The 23,257-nt window shown below is 45.3% G+C and overlaps 1 protein-coding gene across 5 annotated transcripts in view; it reads right to left on the bottom strand.

The window, feature by feature from the left end:
• The window catches only part of LOC144136416 (uncharacterized), a 34,929-nt gene that overhangs the window by 8,756 nt on the left and 2,916 nt on the right, over positions 1-23,257 (bottom strand). For all 5 annotated transcript variants that reach the window (XM_077668707.1, XM_077668706.1, XM_077668704.1 and 2 more), the window contains exons 4-7: positions 20,569-20,766; positions 18,755-18,919; positions 12,881-12,970; positions 10,361-10,676 (exon numbers count right to left, since the gene is read on the bottom strand). In XM_077668707.1, the coding sequence (XP_077524833.1) occupies positions 10,361-10,676; positions 12,881-12,970; positions 18,755-18,919; positions 20,569-20,766 (769 nt within the window). The remainder of the gene's footprint in view (positions 1-10,360; positions 10,677-12,880; positions 12,971-18,754; positions 18,920-20,568; positions 20,767-23,257) is intronic.

The following is a 23,257-nucleotide window of genomic DNA, read 5'->3' as shown; positions in this document are numbered from 1 at the left end:
AAAAAAAAAAAAAAGCTATCACGCACTTTTTAATTTAGTACTTTTCACTACAATTTTCTCTGCAAGATATTTTGGTCTGTTATTTTGTTTCTGTTATTGTTGTGACCGTGGTTGGCACCCTATTCCGACTTTTGTAAGTCAAAATCGGGTGCTAGTTGGAGATGTGAAAGCTTATAATATTCACCAAAATTGAACCAGGAAAGCTTCACAAGCTTTGAGGAAAATTGAAGAAAGCTTCACATTAGACTATTAGACCAAACCATGATTTGGAGCAGCTAAAAAATGCATTTTGGAGCAGTTAAGATTTAACGTGCACTGACAATGCACAGTACACAGGAGCCTTTGCGTTTCGGCTCCATCGAAACGCTGCCGCCGCGGTCGGGTTCAGACCCGGAGTACCCGGGTTCGAAACCGACTGCGGGGGCAGCGTTTCGATGGAGGCGAAACGCAAAGACGCTTATGTGCTGTGCAGTGTCAGTGCATGTTAAAGATCTCCATGTGGTCGAAATTATTCCAGAGCCCTCCACTACGGCACCTCTTTCTTCCTTTCTTCTTTCAGTCCCTCCTTTAACCTTTCCCTTAGGCAGGGTGTTCACTGAGATGCCAGACAGATGCTGCGCTATTTCCTTTCCGCAAAAACCAATTTTCATTTTCAGTAGTTAAGAACTCTCTTGGTGCCCTTTGAACAGCGTAATTGAATTAGCATCTTGGAGGAGTTTGAAGTGGCTGTGTGTGTCTATCAATGTGTCAATATTGAAACAGGTAATTATAGTGTGAAGAAACTGAATTGTGACTAACATCTAACTGCCCCAAGAGAATCCCTTGCATGGGGTGCTTTTAGAAGATCATATTCAAAATGCTTTACATACATTTTCCCTCTGCGAATGCTGCTGGCAGCCACATTTCTGAGGCTTGCCCGTTTATTTACAGTCTATACGTTTGCATTAAAATAATTTTCTCAGACAGCATCCCCATTTATCAGGAGCAGCAAAGCACATCACGTACCAGCACACAGAGCAGGGGGAATTTTATGCTCGTTCGTTATGTGTTAGGATAGAGGCCCAATACAGTATAGAACCCAGCTGTTATGTTACCAGGTGCTGCGTTTTCCTGCCTGTTATGTTCTCGCGGGCCAGCCCTACAGGTGCTTTTATTTTCATGCAATACAAACTTGGCCATTACATCACAGTTGTTTCAGCACTGTTCCATGACACATCGCGAATGCCACCCTGCACCTACCTGCACAGCCAGTGCCAGAATACTGTTTAAATTAAAGTAGTGAAAAGGCTTGACTTCACAAGTATTTGCAACACTAATTTCATCAGATAATTTGAGCAGCTTGCATGATGCTGACCATACAATTCGCTGACTTTGGCTGTGGCCTCCAAGACTCCCAGTGTAGCCAAACATGGTGCAAGTTCAGTGCCACTGCTAATCTCAAACTTAAATATAGTTTCAGCAATCCCAAGATATACTGTGAAACATTATCGGCGCATTCTTGAAGCAGTGCGGTACTATGAAGGAAATGGCACAGTACACAAGTTTGACTCTATATCCCGACCTAAAACCAAGCACAGCACTTTGGCCAGCAGATTCTTCACTGAACTCTTCGATAATCTGTGCCGGCAAGCAGCGATAAGGTTTGCTGACCATTGCATTGTATCAGAGGATATGCATGAATGTCACACAGACATTTACCAACTGAAATTCTGGTGACCGGCACTGACAAAATTCCCCATTTGCTTTTCCCATTTTACTTCCTTTCAATTTGTGCAAATTAACGTGCTGCTGAAGTTTAGTATCTTCAGGTGCCTAATAAGCTGTAATTTCTCTCCTGGAGAAGTTTCTGCGGCAACAGCTGCACTATGACAGGTCACGCCAGGCACATCCCCTCTCGTCTCTCGGAAAGCCTACAATTATCATCCTTGCCCAAGACGTTCATTTTCATGCACTTTGGTGCAGTTTTAGTCGTATTTATCATGAATACGTCAATGCCTTCCCTTATTACAAACAGAAAACAATACATTTGAGCTCAGATATATCGAACATAGATATTTCGAATTACTGGCTGCGTCGAACATACAAATTATACCCTTGAAAATCCTGTGTAAAAGAACAGGAAAGTCACGTGGGATATCAAACTTCAATTTTGCCAGTCATTTGATATAAAGAACTGTGCGCCGCACCCCTGCCAGCGGTGCTTCTCCTGACGGCACCTTTTGATCACTTTTCGCGCCTGGAGACTGGTCAGCTGCGCAGCCTTGGGCACCTCCTGGCATTGCTAGCGCTGTGAAAACACGTGACGAGGTGAACATAGGGTGGGCTTGAGAGTGGCCTTCGATCTGTTCCACTCATTTGCCATGCCATGTCACTGTCATCAGATGAAGCCAACCTAACCCCATGGCAGCATACGCCTGGAGTGCTTCGCTCGCTGTGCTTCTGAAGGTGTTGCAGAAACCAACTAACACCTTAATTTCAATCAGTGATTATTCTATTTATAGTGTACAGGTAACAAGATATGTCATTATATAATAGGCAGTAGCTAGTTTCAAAGAACCATCCGCTACGGCTTTGACACAAAGGAGGTTAGGCATAGTAATAATGCCCAGCGACCGGTGCACTGCCATTATTCCGGCGGGTGGCATGTCACTGCCAGAACAGTGTCACTGGCGCGGGCGCAGTTAAGCCTATGCACTGAAAACATAGGTGCAGCATATGTAATGCTCTTAATTCTCAGCATGACGATAAAGTAAATTATCTTTCTTGACTGATCCACTAAAATGTGCTCTTTCCTCCCATGCAAGGAAAACCAGCTGAGCAAAAATTCCATGAAGGTGAGAAATTTAAAACGACAAAGAAAGCTACACATTAAAAACCTTTAAGAGCCATTTTTCACCATGACTTTCAAATAGTCACACTAGACACCATAGGGGAGGTTTTAGCACCCAACTGAGGAATTGAGGTAAGGATGTGAAAGCCATGCAAGCCGATTACAAATTGGCTCCGCATTCCCCAAAGCAAGCAACCATTTCCGCAGCAAAAGGTAGAGAGAGAGAGAGAATAAGTGTTCATCACTGGGTATGTCTTCAACGCCAATATAAAACAACAACATAAAAAGCAAGTTGCAACACCATTCTGCAACTCAGAGGCACTCTCATATGAATGAGTATGACACTGCAGTTCTTGAGAACAGCAAAAGCACAGCACACTGACTTATTGGTAAAGCTTGTTGTGAGGCCTGTGGTTTATATGCTTGCAATTCACACTCTTGATTACTAGGCACAAGGTTTGCCTTGACAAAGAAGAGAAAATAGCCCTTAATTAGCTGTTGCCGATGGAAGGACAGAAGGCATGACAACAGGCTGCTGGCTTCCTTTATACACAGAACATTTGGTAAAATAACGAAAGCAACTTGTTGTTAGGTTAGCTCATTTGAAATAATTAAGGCACCTAGTTTCTTGAGATTATGAAAGAAACTGCGGATTTAAGCATGTTCCGCACAATTGTGTGTTAGCAGTACCATTCTTATTTTTTAAGCCATTGCTGTTATGGACATATAGGAACATCAGTAGTATGATGAAAAAATGATTATTTTTATCTTATTTACCTACATGGATATGACGCAAGATGGAAGTTTGAGAACTCTGGAGAAATTTAAAACACTAAATATTATTACAGTTATAATGCAATCTCAAACTATTCACACGAACCATAGGCAAGGGGTTGGCCAAAGAAACTCAGATGGCACGCTAAGATACAGAAGTGGTGGATACGTTGACGTTATATATGGGGCAATGTTTCAGATACACATGCCACAAAAGAGCGAACCGAAGTCTCAAATACTTCCATGCACGCAGCCTCCCACGCAGCAGCAGCCACCATCACCACCGTGTCCTGCTACTCAGTGTTTTGAGCTGTCCAGAGCTGCGTCCATTTGCCCTTAATTGTTTCCCCTACTGCACTCAACTCTTCCAGTATCTTCTCTTTCTCAATGATCCACACTGACATCTTTCCATATCCACAGCCACCTTCACCTTTGCACTTGCACGCTTTGCCCCATGGTAACTAAAAAATCTAGCAGCCTTCTGCAGCTATCAAAGCCCGGTCGTGAAAAATTGCTTTAGCTGCCTTGAAAAGCTGGGGGAAAAAAAAAAGGAATTGACATTATATTCGTACCATGGTTCAGAATATAAACCGAAGCGAGTTTCAGGGTGTCTACCAAGTTGACGTTTCCAAATTCCCTGAGTTTTCTAGGTTTTCCTTGAGTGAATTTGTAAAATTCCCTGAGTGACACAGTACTTTGTTTTATGCGAAAACAAGCTGACACAAAGCCACCTGATGGTATCACTCTCCAGTAAGCATGTTAAAAAATAAAAAGTAAGCATGTTAAAAAATAAAAACAACGATTTAATCCTATTTGAATAGTAAGGAGTAGTGTTGATTTCATTTAAAAACAAGGGGGGAGGTTAGCAAAATGCATGACAAATCGAATATCTCTGAAAAAATGCTAAAACGAACTGCGAATCGAATTGAACATTTTCAAATACGAACTAAAAGGAAGATGCATGCGGAACCAAATATTTTCAAATGTGAGATATTTCTATCTACTAATAGTAACCGCAATGGTGTGGGACCTGAACTTTAGCGTCACAAGTGCGATTCTCTCGCAGCAAGTCTATTCACACGAACTGCAGGTTATAGAAACCTTAGCTTGTAGAAGTGAAAGAGCTATGAAGTGAGAAACTTCATAGGGTAAATGTTGCTCCCGGTTATGCGTGCGTATTCAGCGTATTCAGTTGAGCAGGTACACATTGAATAATTTGTACAAAGCACAAAGAAATTCCACGAGTTGCCAACCTGTTGCCGCGTGTCCGGTTTTGAAAGCACCGTTCACAACATGAAGGCCACAGCTACCAACTTCTAGAATACAACGGATGTCGCTGGATTCACGAACTTCTTGTTTGATCCCACAGAGAAATTTTATATTTACATTTGGCCCATACAATGAGATCTGAAAAATTTTTGATCGGGAGAGTCCATCTGTGGAAGTTTTAAAAGCGGACACCAATTCTTCCACCCGCGTGTGCCCCAGAAAGCATGACGTCAAGTAGCGCGTTTTCACGCTCTGCTCTGCATCCGACCAAAAGCGAACCAACACATCAATTTGCTATTTTTGTGCAACTTTGTTTAACGATTCGTCAAACACCATGACGAGGTGGGAGGCTTGGCTTACTTCTGACATGAGGTTCTCCTTGAAGAAAGGTGCGAGGCCATAGACAATAGTATATCCTACCTTGTCTTTGCCAAGCTGCATTTTCTCTGTTGTAGCTGATGATGGGAACATCAAAAGGAACAGAGAAGCCGATGCCGCAGCAGCACGGAGTGATGTGTGCGTCATAACAGCACTGAGGCACCACATCACTTCAGCATTTATGACCTATAAGTCAAGCTGAAAGATATCCTTTGCTTTACGACTGGGTTGGACGTCCGTCGCAGCAGTTGAAGCACTTGAAGGATGCGCAGAAACTGACGCCACTGGCCCAGCATTGGTCACAACGGTGGTCGGTGGTGTCAAAAATGAGGCTACAGAAAGTGTCCCGGCTCCAGTAATGGCCAGTCGGCGCTTCTTACTTTCAGCGTGACATGTCACCATTCTTCTTCCCATGTTGCTGAGCGAAAACTGCTTTCTGCATAGCGCACAATACACTGCGTTCGGGTTACTTTCGACGGGCCTAACCCATACTGCAAACTCGCAATGTTTCGCATTCGTCTAGTCCCGGACAAAAGTGCACTTGAAGGCCGTCATGCTTGACACGTCGCACACAGCTTGCCTGCGGCACCACAGCAGTCAATAAAGCTAAGTCAGTTCAAAACGGCGCAGCTAAGTACGGACAGAATTCGTTGCTTTGCTAGCGTCAAAAGGTGCGAAACTATTTCCCTTTCCCTCAAAGCTGCGACGCCTGCATCGCGTGTGTGCACCCCCTGCGGCAGAAATGCTTCCATCAAGGAGATCCACAGGGAGGAAGAGTTCATTAGGGACCATCGCAAGTTCTCACAACGTTTTCTGCCGCCTTGTTGGAGCTGTTCACTCGGAAACACAGGAAAACAAAGGGAGGCCGCTAGCCGTCGAACAGCACACGTGCAAACCTTAGGAAGCGCGCGCTCTGCCGTCGGCCACAGTGCCGGGGAAGCGCCGGAAAGTGTCCGCTTTCGACATAGTATGCTTCGAAATTGGAAGCGCCGCTGGCGCCGCAAAGCTTTTTGCCGCCTTGCTGGGATGCTCCACTTGACAGCACAACGTTGGAGGCCAGCAGTCACTGAGGAGAGGACGCGTAACGCCGCACTGGACAATCCGTGCAATGCCAGTCCGCATTGTTTACACGAGGCAGCATTATCGCGACTTTAGTTCCTTATATGTTGAACTGCAGCCAATTTTCCCTGATATAAGCAGAAATCCCCTGAGTTTTCCCTGAGTTTTTCCAGATTATCCAAATTACCTGAGAATTCCCGGTTTTCACGGTTTTCCCGGTTGGTAGACACCCTGGGTTTTGAAGCATTATCTGATGTGTCTCTGTGATTTCGTGGATTCTCTGTTCTCAATTTGCAGAATATAAAAATTTTCTGCTGCAGAAGTTAGAAGCCTTAGAAATTATTATACAGTCTGCTTGGTCAGCTCAACTGAGTGAAGGCCATGCTCTGTCTAGAATAGTGTAAAGTTTGATTCAGAATAGAATAAAGTATGTTTGAGGGAGAGCTGCAATTTATAGATGAAATATGTCCCATACAAGGCATATAATCAGCCCACACAAGCTTCTTCAAAGTAAATTACTTCCTGATAGCCTTACAGCCAAAATATGAATAGCACTCACTTGCTAGAAGTTAAGAATTACTGAAAGCCTGGAATGCAGTCCCCTTGTCAAAATGTTGGTTAGCACAGTCAGGCATGCCTCTTTACCCTTGTTCAAGTCTCCGCTTCAAAGAATCATCTAAAAATCATATAGACATGTTACAGATCACAGCTGGTAACATGTCTATGATGTCCAAAGACCACACATCTCCACAGTACTTTCGCATGTAAAATGTGGTTGACAAAGCTCAGGTTTGAAAAGTACAAACACTTATGTGATCAGTAAAGTAATTTAACAAACAGGCAATGACTTGGACTATAGACCTGTTCTGAGAGGTTTGGTTTATGGTTTATGGGAGGGTTTAAAGTCCCAAAGCGACTCAGGCTATGAGAAACGCCGTAGTGAAGAGCTCTGGAAATTTCAATCACCTGGGGTTCTTTAACGTGCACTGACATCACACCGTACACGGGCCTCTAGAATTTCGCCTCCATCAAAATTTGACCATCACGGCTGGTTCGAACCTGTGCGTTTCGGGTCAGCAGTTGAGCGCCATAACCACTGAGCCACCGCGGTGGCTCAGTGAAAGACTAGATCTATACATGATGCAAAAAAACAGCGCGAACAAACGGGGACTAGACGAAGAATACACAGGAACAAGCGCTGACTCTCAACTAAAGTTTAATCACAGGAAGCACACTTATAAAAGGAAACAGAAAACGAAAAAAAACACAAAATCAGAACGCATGTGTTACTATGTGATGTCCAGATATGCAACCTCACAGTCACGCAGGAGCAGGGATGGTTGGCTGACACATAATCTTGGTTTCTTTGTCATGTTATACGCCTCGATAATTTCCCTGGTCAACTGGTCGGGGTGTTTGTACAAAATGTCAGTAAAATGCAAGGACGGAAAACATGATTGACACTCTCGGCAATGATCAACTAGATTAGTGGAGCGATTAGATTCTAATGAATTGAGATGTTCTCCGAGTCGTGTGTTAATACAACGTCCCGTTTGCCCAATGTATATCTGACCACAGGATAGGGGGATTTTATAAACTACCCCTTTGGAGCACGGCACAAAACTTTTAGCGTGCTTAACACCACAGGACGCTACAGATTTCTTGGGGTTGCGGGACTTATTTTATACTATTTTCTACCGGTCGATAACCAGATACAATTTTTAGATTTATGTTTGACTGAGGGGAAGGGACACATGTGTTGGAATTACGCGCCACGTGCCAACAAACCGCTGCTGAACTATAAGTCACATCATTCTAAGGTAGTGAAATGTGGAATTGTTGTTTCATCCTTGTCATCTGCGTTGTCAAAATCTTGTCACCATGCTATGCAAGAAAGCTTTGATAATCAGGCTAAGAGACTAAAGGAAGCCGGATATCCAGCTGAGCTTATCACTTTGGGTTGCAATAAAACAATTAAAAAGCTTAAAGCGCCGACATTGCTGCCGTCTTCACAGAAAGAACAGAAACGGAAAAAGTTCGCAGTCCTTCCCTATGTGCATCGCCTGTCTCATGGTCTTAAAAATGTGGCCCATAGGTATAAAGTTGATGTGGTTTTTTCGGCCCCGAATAAGCTCAGTAAAATTTGTTCAGCAGTAGAAAATAAGTCCCGCAACCCCAAGAAATCTGTAGCGTTCTGTGGTGTTAAGCACGCTAAAAGTTTTGTGCCGTGCTCCAAAGGGGTAGTTTATAAAATCCCCCTATCCTGTGGTCAGATATACATTGGGCAAACGGGACGTTGTATTAACACACGACTCGGAGAACATCTCAATTCATTAGAATCTAATCGCTCCACTAATCTAGTTGATCATTGCCGAGAGTGTCAATCATGTTTTCCGTCCTTGCATTTTACTGACATTTTGTACAAACACCCCGACCAGTTGACCAGGGAAATTATCGAGGCGTATAACATGACAAAGAAACCAAGATTATGTGTCAGCCAACCATCCCTGCTCCTGCGTGACTGTGAGGTTGCATATCTGGACATCACATAGTAACACATGCGTTCTGATTTTGTGTTTTTTTCGTTTTCTGTTTCCTTTTATAAGTGTGCTTCCTGTGATTAAACTTTAGTTGAGAGTCAGCGCTTGTTCCTGTGTATTCTTCGTCTAGTCCCCGTTTGTTCGCGCTGTTTTTTTTGCATTATGTATCACCAACTCGCCCGCTTATCTATTCTATACATGCTTTCCCACTCAGTCGTAACCATGTTTGGTGGGGTTGTTAAAGAGAAGCCGCACTCATTTTCCTACTGTTCTTTTCAGTGTTCTCTCCTGGCAGCATCACAGTCACCTGCTGCCTCCCGAAACTCCCAACTACACCATTGCTCCCACTGTCTCCGCTGTTTCCACATGTCTCCGCTGCTGTCATTTCATCGTGCTCTCCGAAGCCTCTCACTGCTACAACCAATGAACGATCCTCTGTAACGTTCAGGCTCCTGCCTTTTGTCGGGCTCCTTCACTAGCCAAGCGGCCTATGTAGCAACACTCATCGCTGGCGGCGACACTGTGCAAGACGAGACAAAGCCGAGACAGAGCTGCTGCTCGCCGCCGCCTCTGTACGCTGTGAACACGTGCAGTGACCTTGGCTAGACTAGTAAGCTTTCAGTGCTCCCTCCTGGCAGCATCACAGTCAGCCTTTGCCCTGTTTTCGCCACGCACTCCTGTCTGTTCATCTCGCACCCTACTGAGTAATAAAATTTCATGTTGTAGAGCTATATTTTACTTGTGTTTTTAATCACATCCCTTAATCATGATGCCTGCTACATCTCTACACATCTGTTTAACAGTGGAAAAAAGCGCACGTGATGTGAGCGAGCCACGTGACCCTTGGTCCTCGTCCTAGGGTGCGCCACAGACCCAACTCTAGCTGCATTGCCGCGTCAAGTGACCCTCTTCGCCTTCGCCAATCAGAGCGCACTCATGCCTATCCTCCCCACTCCACTCCTACAGAACATTCCTCTCCCACGCTGTACCTGTTGCTTATCAGACTTCATCTAGACACGGACAACATTTTCACTAGCATTCTATTTAGTGCTGTCGCACTAAAATTGCGCGGCTAGATTCAGTTGGCTAGCTGACGCGAGTTGGTGCGAAACTCTGAAAAATGAATCTCGAACTACGTGGTTTGACTATTCTTGGAGACAGGACTGTCCGTTCATCATCACACCTGCCATTGCATGCACACCATAGGCATACGAGCAACTCTGGAGCACAGAAGTCAGGTTTCGAGTAGGGCCAGTTCAATGATCTCTTGCCATGCCTGCTTTGCCTGGATGCGGCCTCCACTTTGGAGCCCGTTTGAATCAACCAGTGCAAGACCTGCAGTATCCAAATCAGCGAGCATACGACACCATAGACTTACTAGGGCGCTGGCAGGGACTGCATCGGCGTTTCCAATTTCCTGGATTTCCGAATTAACGCTGGTCAAATTAATGAGCTTTTACTGTACTAGCAGACTGCACATGGATTAAAAGACTGAATTTGAAAGGTTCACCTTCTTCTGCAGTCACTGTCGTGGTGGTTGCCGTTGCAGCAGCAGTCGTGGCAGTGCTGGCACTATCAGTAGCAGCAGTGGCAGCGGCGGTGGCAGCAGGAACAACCCTGGTAACCGTGGCTCGTTTCAAGGTGTGAGGTGTCTTTGTGGCCACAAACACATTGCGCGTTGTCGCCGCTGCCGCTGTCACTGTCCCTGCTGTCTTGGCTTGAATGATCGTGGGGCTGGCAGCAGCCGTCACAAGCCCAGCCGCTGTCGTCACGGTGGGGATCGCCTTCACGATTTTGTGAACCGTGCCTATCGCACCAGCCGGGACCTGTGAATAAGGTTTGAGACAGTGAAAATTCTAAACCAAAGCAGAGAATGGTCACAAAATGAGCTGCATAGATATGTCAGGGTCGTTCATTTTAATCTCTTGAGTACAAAGGTACATAGACACAACACCGGCAACAGTTACTGCCAAATGTCGGTGTTGACCATCTGGCTTCAGAACTTCCTGTTAAGACTTTTGCGAATAGTGATTTTCTGGCTCGGAGCAAATATAGTCATTTTCTTTGAATAATTTTTAAATAAATGTTTTGTATAGTTTTGGCACAAAAGACAATAACAGTCACTAGTTGATAATTTGAACTCGGCGAGACCCGGAAAAAGGTCTGAATAATCAAACAGAACAACAAATCTATGAACTTCAAAAGAAAAAAAATCCTTTCTGTGAAAAAATGGCTTTAAAAATCCCAACCTTCAGCGTCCCCCATGTTCCGCTTGCAAGCGATAATATTAGACTGCATCTAAGCCATAGTCATTATTTCGTCATGTCTGCACCATCTCGTCTCACGATACCAGACATTGTGACGTGACCACAGGTCATGTCGCGAACAAAGGCACGCGCCGCGCGAAGCAATAACAGTTTCCATGGACAACAACGCTCACAAAGACAGAGGTAGGTAACCGACGACGCCCTCCACTGCAGGTGGTGTCTTCCAGGCTGCTGCAGACCTTGCAGCTGTCCAGTTTTCAATGTGATTGCTTGCTCTTAGTAACTATCTTAATGGCAAACGAAGAGCAGGCCAATATCTCAAGTGGCAGCAATAAAAAACAAATAGCCAAGCCTATCCAAGCCAACCCATTCAACTGACTCTGTTCAAATCTAAGATGGTGCCTTTCACAGTGGCAGAGAACAGGTTGGTTATGACAGCGATGCCCGCTCGCGTCTATATTAGGCCGAAAAAAACAAACTTTCGGTTGAAAACGATGTCTACAGTATTGCTGGCGTCCATTATAGTCCGAAAAATCAAACTTTTGGATGCCACGGAGTCCAAAATATCGCGCAAGTCCAAATTAATCAGCTCACATACACGGAAAAAAAAATAAGAATAAAGGGAGTGCATTGAAGCTTCGTCACACTCACTAAAGCTATGATGAAAAAAGAAAAAAAAATTGCAGGGGACACGTAAGCTCAGCCTTAAGGGCATGACGCCAGAGTGTAATGGGTTAATTCCCATATATACAGAAGGTCATTCTCTACTTCATATTCATAGATCCCTGGGAGTCCTCATACCCCTCCTGGAGCAGTGGTGCAGCAGTTAATCGAGGTGCCACTGCCCTGCATGGCAGGTGCTCCCAGCGGTAGGCCTTGTGTGGCTCAGGTTGTACTTCCCAAACGACCGGCCACCTTCCACAGTGGGCAGTTTTCTTACTATCCAGTGGGCAGGCTGTGATGATGCTGCAAGACCACGTGACTGCCTCCTAGGTTGCTCTCTGGGCACCACCTGCCAGAGTCACACTTGTGATTTTTTACTCACAATGTCGATGCTGACACCGAATTTTCTGGACAGTGGGGCCTTTAACAGTGTGGCATTAAAACTGTCAACTCGTATAGGAATTGCTGCCGCCAACAAGAATTAAAACTGTGTGCCATAACCCCGCCCATTTGCACTTAGCGGCCGCTTTCCCGGACCAGTGGTAAGCGGCCCGAGAGCAAACTTCCCGTCCTTCCGGAAATCCCCGGAGCATGAATCATGCCAGAATCCTAAACTACTGGACTGTTGGCAGTTCGGTTTGCCACTTAGCCAGCCAGGCTGCATGCGAGAGGAAAGGATGGAAGTATTGCCACTTATCGCCTTTAATCGCCACTTGCCTCTGACTGCTGGCCTTAACGAAATTGCACTGTTATGCAACTGCTGCTTTTAGCAGCACGCACTCCATAAATGCCATCCTGCAGGAAGTGCATCGAAACAGAAACCACAGGAAACGAGCATTCCAGAAATGTCATTTGCTTGAGATGAATAACAAACATTTGGACTGAACCAAATACTTTACTATTCAACCAAATATTCGATATTACTAAATATTTGCACAAGCCTACTTATTACCAAACTCTCAAAAGTAAGAGGGTAGGGTGCTTGCACTTTTTCGTGCACAATACTGCTCTGAGATCCCACTTTTTTTTTCAAGGACCGGATGTACTTTTAAGAAGAATGAAGGAAAAAAAAGCATGTCAGAAGCTGGAGCCTTGCATACCTTAGTAGTCGTAGTATTCACTGTAGCGACAGGGAGTATGAAAGTTTGTTGCACAGTCTCTTTGGTCCGATTTGGGTTGCACGCATGTTCCTGAAACACATTCACAAGAAAGCAGTTTCACAAAGCTGAGTGTTTACCCTTCAGTATTATTTTTATAATATGGTAGAATACACTAGTTTTACGACAAGAAAAAAAAGCAATACAAGCACAAGCAATTATAATAAATAGAATTTAATAAAAGTAAGGTGCGAGGAAAGCACTATGAACCAGAAGTTATATACTTATAAAGTAGACACTGACACACGCGTAAAAACACAACAAGGTTTTGCTGACGTTCCGGCTGGAGACCAGTCTTCTTTCCAGTCCAAACATCATCAGTAAAACCTTGTTATGTTTCTAAGTGTGTGTCAGATATATATATATATATATATATATATATATATATATATATATATATATTCTGCAGTACAATTAAGGCTAGATTTCATAACAAACACAGTTGCTCTTAGTGAGAAGTAGCCTAGCTATGTATCCATCCAACTGAGATGAAACACCACCACGTCTGCAGTGAAACGAGGAGTGAAATCATGTAAACCCCACAAGCATGCAGCAATGTTTAAACAAAAAGCTTACAGTGTTATATGTTAAACGCCACTTGACAAATTAAGAGCATGCATATGCATGCAAACTGATGAAGCAAAGTTCAGCTGTTCAAGCTTTTGAGGTCCTGATCAATACCATGCAAAGGGGGATTATAAGTGAAATTCAAGCATCGTTTTTTTTTAAACAACTACTTGACGATGCGTTTTCATGTATAAACTTTTGCAATACTAATGAGTCGAACTTGTGCATTTCTTATTGCAAATTTTTATGACGACAGGATCGGGATCCCTAGTGAAATTTTTCCTTTTATTCATTCTTGAGGCTTGGGACACAGGACACGGCGGAAGGTACATGCTTTGCATGCGCTCCGCGAAGTGTTCCTTTTTTCAATGGTAAAATGTGCGCCTAGATACTGAGGATGACTGGATACTCTCCTGAGTGGTTCTGGTGTGTGCTGAGCAGTTTTTTTGGAGCCTCGGCTCCGTTTTTAGTGGACTTTTACCAGAATTGGTGGTGGTGGTGACCTAGGCCTAACTCTGGACTACAGACTATGCGCCAGTGCCTGAAACACCAGTGCTCCGCGTTCAGCATGGCACGGTCGGACGCTTCCACTAGCTCGCAATCTGGATACAGCTACGTGAGACCGGCGAACACCATGATACAGGCGCAAATTATGCTTCAATCCAGCGTCCCAGGGAATGAGTTGGATCAGCCAGCGGAATATGACCAGACCATGGGTGACGAAGACGGCATATCTACAACTTGGGAGCGTCGACGCCCCAGCAAGCACCACAAGATGACCCGTGAGGACAGGCTGAGTCGGCCCCGCTTCGTACTGATAATGAGGCAGACACAAAAATTTAAGGCAAGAAATATTCCTCGCAACGCAACAGCCCAAGCTATAGGAATGAAGGCACCGAAAGAGGAGCTAGCTGAGCTGGCAACGGCACGCTGTCGCCAACAGCATCGTTGTCACAGTTTATGATGAAGAGCATGCGGATAAGATGATGGGTCTAACCCGTCTTGCTTACAAAGATGGAAACCAGATCATCGTCGTTCCAATTAAGGTAGAGTGCTGTGCGTGGTGTCATCCACATCGACCCGCAAGATGACAATGAAACGATATTTCAATGGCTTCGCTGCGAACACGCAGAAATCATCAAAGTGCAGAAGATTGGCAAAACTGATAAAGCTATCCTCACGTTTAATGCAGCTGCACTGCAAAAAGTAGTCAAGTACTACATGGAGATTACAAGAGTACAGGAATATCGGCCGAAACGTATGGTTTGCTATAACTGCCATAACATTGGTCATATGGCAAAGTACCGCCCCGAGGACAGTGTGTGCAAAGATTGTGGCCGCGGTCACATGCCCGAGGAGGAGTGTGATGATGAGCCATTTTGAGTCTCGTGCAAAACATAGGGGCACATTACGGTGAGCCGCGCCTGTCCCAGCAGAGTGCCGCCAACTCATTCTGAGACGCCGCCAACTCCTTCAGAGACGCCAGCAACTGTCCAAAGGCGCCTGCATCCGCAGCGGCATCGCAAAAGACAGGCGTTAAATGGGCTGACGTAGCAGCTGGGAAACACTCAAAATCAGCTCTTAATAGTCAGGTTAACGTTGTACAAGACAGTAACCTCATCAATGCTCTTCGGCAGGAGATAGCACAGCTGCGCGCAGAAATTCAGTCACTAAAATCCCAGTCAACCAGGAAAAGTGATCGATCGCTCTCATTATTATGCAGCTCCATCACAAGACCGAGCCGATCCAGAAGCGTGCGTAGAAACGTCAACCGAAAAAAACGCGGCAAGCAAAGCACCATTGGATACTGCGACTGAGCTCTCACAAACAGCAGCGCAAATCAACTACGAGGCCACACGCAAGATTCAAAAAGAAATCAAGGTCCTCCAACAAGACCAAGTCTCAGTTTTCCACACTCGAGCAAACCATGAAGTTCTCATTAATAAGGAGCAGTGTGACACTCCACGTAAAAAGAAGGCGCAATCTCAAAGACCGACCCAAGCTCAACAAAACTCTTCATAATGAGGCTCGGGGAGAATACCGTTCTACAGTGGAATTCCCGCAGCTTTTGCCAAAACGGCCCTATCCTCAAATCTCGCATCAAAATGTGCAAACCATTAGCCATCCTGCTTCAAGAAACGCGAGGATCATATAACCTTCCAGGCTACAGGGCATTCACAGATCCTGCTATAGAACATAAGGCAAAGGACACGAGTGAAGTTACAGTAACTAGTCAGGCTGCAGTCCTCATATGCACAGATTGCAAGGCGACGCAGCTCCGCCTTTCTGGAGCCAGTTATGAACATCGAGAGGTCGTCATTGTAAAGATGGGGTCTCCAAGCCGTAAACCCCTAATTTTGGTCTGTTTACTACAGGCCTCTTACCAAACAGCTCAGGGTGGACAAATATGAATGGCTTCAACAACTGATTGACACCGATCACCACAGTCCTGTTATTGTTGGCGGTGACTTCAATGCCAAAAACGTATTCTGCGGTTACTCCACGAGCGACTGCAGGAGGAGTCGTTTCGAAGAAGCCATGGAGTTTTCTAACTTACGCCTTTGCAACAAGCCACATGTGCCCATGCGTGTCGGCCTCCATACTAGACAAACCGACACTACACCGGACCTCACTCTTGAAACCCCTGGCATGGCAAAACACTGGGAAATTTCAGATACTACATGGAAAAGTGATCACTTCCCCATTGCCATCCGTGTCAACAACAAACTGCTTCGAGCCAAGAGCCAAGAAGACGTTGCCCTCACTTGACTGGCAGCGCTTTCGTGAACTGTCACAACATTGCCGCAACAATTTGTCAATGAGGTTACCATAGCTAAAGCGATGGCGACAGAAGAAATACTAAAATGTAGCGACACAACCAGTCATCTCGACAACCACTTAGTCAACCTGCGGAAACGTGCCTCTGTTCTCACGAACCGCTACCGTACATGCAGCAATCGCGTTCTAGGGGAAGCTCAAGCACCCAACAAGTCTTTTTACTTTTAAATGCGCACTCGGCGCTCAAGGGAGTGTTGATAGTTGATTGAAGGGTCGCTGCAGCTGCTGTTCTAATTGAGGCGGCACCCCCACTTGGAACGGCAGCGGTGCCGGGGAGTGTCGGTAGCCAACGGAAGAGCCGACGCCATTCACACGTAGTTTGCCTTTGGCTCTGACGCATTTGACCACTGCCGGCTGCGTTTCACAAGTCTTTAATGTAGTGCTTTGTCGGTCATCATTTGTGCTACAGGTCCAGCAAGCGACCGGCGCTCGTTCGCGGCTACATTCAAGATGGCTGCCATTTTTTACGCCGAAGGAACGAACAGCCGCACGCTGGGCTGCAAGTTCGACGTTTGCAATGGGTGATGCAGATGTGGCAGCTGCAGTGAGGAAATTTTTAAGCTGTTCCACTCGATGTTGTGATGTGGCTGTTTGCGAAGTGTGGGATTTCGCTGGACGACGACGTTAGAACGAAGTGCAGTGGGACCGCAGCAATGATCACGACGGCAGCGCTAGTGAGGAAGATGGCGCAAGTGTGGATGAGTAGCCCAGTGACTAATACATTTTCATTTTGGAATGTGCCCACGGGCACGCCCGCACGCGGCAGCTGAGATATAGCATTACGATGGCAGCGCCAGTGAGGACGATGGCGCAAGTGTGGATGAGTAGCCCAGTGACTAATACATTTTCATTTTGGAATGTGCCCACGGACACGCCCACGAGCGGCAGCTGAGATGGCCGCTGGCGATAAACAGGGGCTGCGGGATAATGCCGTCATGTTCAACTATTCAAGGCCCCGCCTAAACAACCTCCGAAGTTTTTTTTTATTTTTTGGAAATGTGATTTTGACTTGCAATATCGTGAAAATACAGTAGTTGCCTCAGAAAGAATTCAATTTAAGCTTGCTCACCAAGGATTGGTGCACCCCGCGCCTTTATGCAGCGGCACACCTGGCGGTGCAAGAGGGCGTGCTCACATCTCTTTGCACCTCATGCTGGCCCATGCCGACGACACACCTCCGTCCGGAGCAACACAACGCACAATGTTGTAAGGTTGGTCTACACAAGGATTCATCCCAGAAATCGCATAAAGCGCATCCTCTGCTTGGTATAAGGCGGTGGGCCGTGTGCTACCCCCACATGTGTGTGGTGCCTTTGCTGATATCTTTCGACTTTCGCGTAATGAACGACATAGCCCATAGCCTCCTCCAGCAATGGTACAAATGTGCAATCACATGTGCAGAGTGCAGTCATGTGACCACATGTTGCATAAATGAGGGCAGAGAGATTGCAGCATCAGATGTGATGTGTCCGAAAAATCTGTCAGGACTTTTATATTTAAACTAGCAGCATGCAAATAATCACACGGTAAGGGGTGCGAGATTGTGATGCGTAGTGCATTTTGGCTTGCTGCTATTTGAACATTGCCTAATGGAAGTTTGAAAGCATTTATTTTGTTTCACATTTTTCTAAATATTAGTTGCCTTGATGAATTTTACAAACCAGTCTTTCGGCGTATGCTGTTAAGCTCTATTGAGTGGTATCGTTTCTTTTTTTTGAGTCTCAAACTATTCACTTTGATTTGAAAATAGTCGCTTTGCATTTGGTTCAAATATTCACACATGCCCATTTATTACGCATTTGGCTCCAACTCATGGAAGCTATGGGCATTGAACAATACCCTTGTTTCAGTGATGAAATTTTATTTTCCTGACAAACAAGTATGCATTATTGCTTAGCCAGCAACTGTGCTTAACCTTAAACACTGTCCTGCTAATAAAGAGAAACACTTCGAAACAGACAGGTTTTCACTGAATGCACAAGAATTGCACGGAAATTATGGGCACGATATTCAGCTTTTGCCATTTCTTGACTTGAATTTTCTCATCCATATTTCTCGACTGTGGGGATGCTGCACCTACCATGGCAACATCTTATCAACATAAACACGGCAGCAAGCTTTCAGAAACACGAATGTTACATTGTGCCTTGCTTGTCAGCACTGGTCGTTATGCAGAACCATTTGGCTTGGCTGAGGTGTTCACACAAACATAATTTCCTGACTGGCTTAACCATCTAACCTATTATGCAATTCTGAACCCTCTTTACAGAGACGTCGAAAGCGTTGAATTGGACAGTCTGACAGCAAAGCTCACTTCAATGTTGTCATTTCGTGAAGCAAAAAAGTGTAGGATGCAGCTTGTCAGCATTTTATGGATAGAGTTAGAACACGATGGAAGAGCACGGGGCCAACCTGGAGTACCCTGACCACTTCGACAAAGTCGTTGTCAAGGGCGATGTCCAGGGGCGTCTTTTCAAACTTGCTGCATGCTGTCACATCTGCACCCCACCGCAGAAGGCACCTGATCACATGTAGGTGGCCCCTTTCCACTGCCCAGTGCAAAGGTGTCATGCGCAGCTGGAAAAAAAAAAAAAAGATAGGCAGCAGACAGCATTAAACCAACCAAAAATTGCCTCCACATGACAAATGTTATGCAGTTCATGCAAGGGTTACCAATAAAAAACTTTTTGCCTGAAATCCCCATGTTGGATTTTATGCACACAGATTATAAACTTAAGGGTACGATGACAAAATATGCAGCCACAGGGTGTTTTGTTCACCTTTTCACCTTATTCACTTCTTTGCAATGCTGGTGTGCTTTACTGCTTGTTATTTTTTCCAACAGAAAGTACTTTTTTTTTTTTTAGCAAATGCATTCTGTATGTAAGGTGCTGCTTAAGACAATACAGGCACCAAATGGTTTATATCCAAATAGCATGCCATGCCTGTCCCTGCAGCAGCCACATGGATAGCAGCAATGCGATGGGGTACGCAATGGTCAAGGTTAAAGATTTCAAGTCACACAAAAAGACACAAAGTATTTAATGACATTACCCATGCCAAACTCTTGCCTGTACCCTCTGTTTGCAGAATACAATGCAGGTTCCCGATTTTTCATGTACATACTTTGTCTCCCTCTGAACAGCTGTTCCAAACCACACGCAAAAGCAAACCCTGGGGCTCGTTCGAAGTTCACAAGGCAAAGAGAAATGAATCATAACAGCATTGTGCACAGTGATGTTACGACCCATACATCTGAGGCATCTTTCATGCAGTGGGAGATGGGGGCGAATACATGGACATCGGCACCACCTTCACCGCCAAGATTTCGCCAAATGTGCCACATGCAACTATCATTGTAAAAAAATCATTAACTTTTTTCACCAAACATTCCACAAACCAGCCCTTGCCAACTTGCCACAGTTGCACTGCTGAGGTAAAGTAAATGAAAAGAGAAACACCCTAACGAATGTCCGAAACATGTGGCCCCCTGCTGTCAAAACCTGGTCACCCAAGCTGTGTTGGACTATCTTTGTACAAACGGCAAAACATGTCCGTAACACTTCTTACCATGACATAACAAAGGCGTGACAAGCGGTAGGTGTAAAACTCAGACAATAAGGTTGGGTGCAACAAAAGACGTAGGTTGGGGGGGGGGGGGGGGTTGTTGTGTTTAAATGACCTTCAGGATGCCAGTGAAAGGGTAAAAGAAGACCACCACTTGAAATAATGCCCTCATCAAAGCAGACCGCGAGACGAAATAAGGAAACAGGAAAAGATGGTTTATGGTTTATAGGGGTTTAACGTCCCAAAGCGATTCACGCTATGAGGGATGCCATAGTGAAGGGCTCCAGAAATTTTGACCACCTGGGGCTCTTTAACGTGCACTGATATCACACAGTAAAAGGGCTTCTAGAATTTCGCCTCCATCAAAATTCGACCGCCATGGCCGAGATCGAAGCCACGTCTTTAGGGTCAGTAGCCGAGCACCATAACCACTGAGCCACCACGGCGGCGAAACAGGAAAAGAGAAAAAAGATACCAAGAAAAGATCACATAACATGTGAGCTTGGGCTTGTTGGTACACCCTTCTTGAAACAATAGAGCAGCAGCAGACAAGGAACAAAGAACAGACGTTCTAGTGCCTCATTGACAGCGTCTCCCATCTGTCCCTTTTCAGCGGTGCCAGTAAGCCATCATCCCACCTCCCTCTTGGTGGCACCTACCATGTCCTTGGCCTCAATGTCGGCTGAGTGCTTGAGCAGCAGCTCGACGACATCTAGGTGGCCCTCTTGGGCGGCCACATGCAGAGGGGTGCGGTCCACCTTGGTGCGTGCGTCCCGGCTGATGCCCGCCCGCAGCAGCACTTCGGCCGTTGCCACATGCCCATTCTGAGCAGCCATGTGCAGCGGAGATGTGCCTAGCTGCACAGAGCAGAAATTAAATAAGCCAACAGTCACTCAAACCAAGGAAATTACAGTGGAATTTTTCCTTTTTTTCTAATGCTGATCAGTGTCAGATGTGCAGATGAAATAAGGAAAGACTGCAAAGTTGGTGCTGTTGTCAGACAAGTGTTCTCTCCTGTGGCAGACACTGGTTGGTTAGCATTCCCCAAACAATGCGCCAGTGTTTGCCAACACGGCGGGCACAGGCATGAAGGCTGAGGGGCTGTTTCGGCAAAGTATCGATGGTCGAAGCAGACACAGGACAGAGCTAATTGAAAGTCTGTGGGGACGCCTTTGTCCTGCTATGGACGTAGTGAGGCTAAAGACATTGATGATGATGGTCAGGGTGGAATCTTAGCTGCATACAGTCCTGCCTTTTTATTATGGACGACTCGAATTATGGACACTTTTTTTGAAGACCAAATTTTTTCAATGTCTTGATGCGTCATCAGTATGGAAACTCTCTGCCTGGACAATGAACAGGATTGAAATACACAGAAGTCATTGGAACCCATGTATTTTGGTTTCGTTAATATGGACAGCACTGAGAACAAAACCTTGACTGCCCCAACCAGATCTTTCCGCTCCAGTATTTTCAATGCAGGACCCTAGCAAAAGGCAGTGCAAAAGTGAAAATGCCTGAATAATGTCCATTTTTTTCCTCTGGCTTCAACCTTTACAGTGCCAAGAGGTCCAGTCGACATGCCTTGTGGTTTGCCGTACTGTATGAATGGCAGTGAAAAAACTCTTCTGCAGCTTGTGCTAAGTTGAAAGAGGCATTTAGGAGCTGTCAGCCAACTGTGTACAGCTATGCACCTGCAGTTCATGGGATGTGAACAGTCAGAGTAGGACATACATCAACCTGTCATGAGGCACTATCATGCGTCTCGTGGACCACTAAGCGAATCAAACTGCCCCACATTACCTAAACAATAATGGCAACTAGGCTAATGCACTTCTAAAGCTCACAAGATTTTGGTGTCCTTCAACTTCACTGCTCACCATGTATGTACAGAAGCAGACCTTAATCATAATGTGTGTTTTTTCTTACTTCTTTTTCTGCCGATTCATTATGGATGATTTACTTTATGAACTGCTTTACCAGGGTACCACAGCATGCATATTAATGAGACATGACTGCAATCACTTCACCACCTAGAGGCAATTGCAAACCCATGGTTTCCCAAACCCCTATTTATATACCACCATGTACACCACGGTATATCAATGCCACTGCATTTTATGCAATTTCACTAAAGCCAATCCAAATCACATACTATATAAGTGCGCTAAGGGCTTACCCCCTCAGGGGCCTCCAACTCTGAAAGTGAGTTGGACCCTAGAAGCCGCCCTGAAGCATGAACTTCCCCCCACCTGATGCCATTTTGAAGGCCCATGTAAGATATTTAAACATGACCCCTGACCCCTCACCCTCCTTTTCTTTATGACAAAGTTTCACCATCATCACCACACATACCCGCATGTCGCATACAGTGTTCTACCAAATGAGACATGTGGCAGCCATCTCAGCCTCTAGTTTCAAGTGCACTTGTGTTGTGTATAGCCTAAAACTGGCAGTGTTCACCAGCACCACCCCACCCCAACCACAGCACCAGACACACAACATCGTATCCCACTGCAAGCCCAGGGGGTACTCTTCATTATTTTGACATCACATGCTGTAGGCAAGCCCCCTTCCTAGATCCTGTCATCACCACACGCATGAAATGATGTAAGGTCATCTGACCCACTGTCATAGATGACATTTCTGTGGGTCATGTCACCCACCAGTCGCAGTACAGGTCATGTGATTGAATCCCGAAACAAAGTATCTTCTAGACACATCCTTTCTTCCACATCACCCCCCCCCCCCCCCCCTTTCCTTTTTGCAAATATGACAGACGCTGAAACTCATGTCATACAACATGACCATGCCTTCAGGTTTTTTACCCCAGCATCTCACAATTAGACAAACAAGAATGCCAGTTCCATTCCAAAGAAGGTGCTGCAAGCGAGAAAAATAATGCCGCTGGTTTGTATGATCACTAACAGTAGATGTAAACAAGAAATGTCCCAAAGTGGCAAGCTGCTTCTCTTTGCAACACCATCTTCTAAGCCTTTATTTCCACAGTTCATTTATGCCACCTGAAAAATCTTTATTCACTTGAAGCAAAAATATCCAACACATGCAATGCATCCAGACTGCCCAAGTAGTGGGACACATGAGTCCCACTTGCATCAAGTTGTGGAAAACAATGCATCTATGTACCATATTTCTGTGCGTGGAATACTACCGAACTATCAAACATCTCATTCAGTATGTTTCATATTTTGCTAATGGGCTTCCTTGTTGTTCAGTGTGTTTTTACAAGTGCAGGTATACAGTTTGACAAGACCCATCTTGGCGGGGGAAAAAGCTATTAAAACACTGTTGAGCTTTCGAGCCTTTTCCATCAGTACACTGTCTCAT

The sequence above is a fragment of the Amblyomma americanum genome, chromosome 6 (assembly GCF_052857255.1).
Source record: "Amblyomma americanum isolate KBUSLIRL-KWMA chromosome 6, ASM5285725v1, whole genome shotgun sequence".
NCBI lineage: Eukaryota > Metazoa > Arthropoda > Arachnida > Ixodida > Ixodidae > Amblyomma > Amblyomma americanum.
The sequence above is the reverse complement of the archived record's forward strand: the minus strand, read 5'-3'. Positions and strand labels throughout refer to the sequence as shown.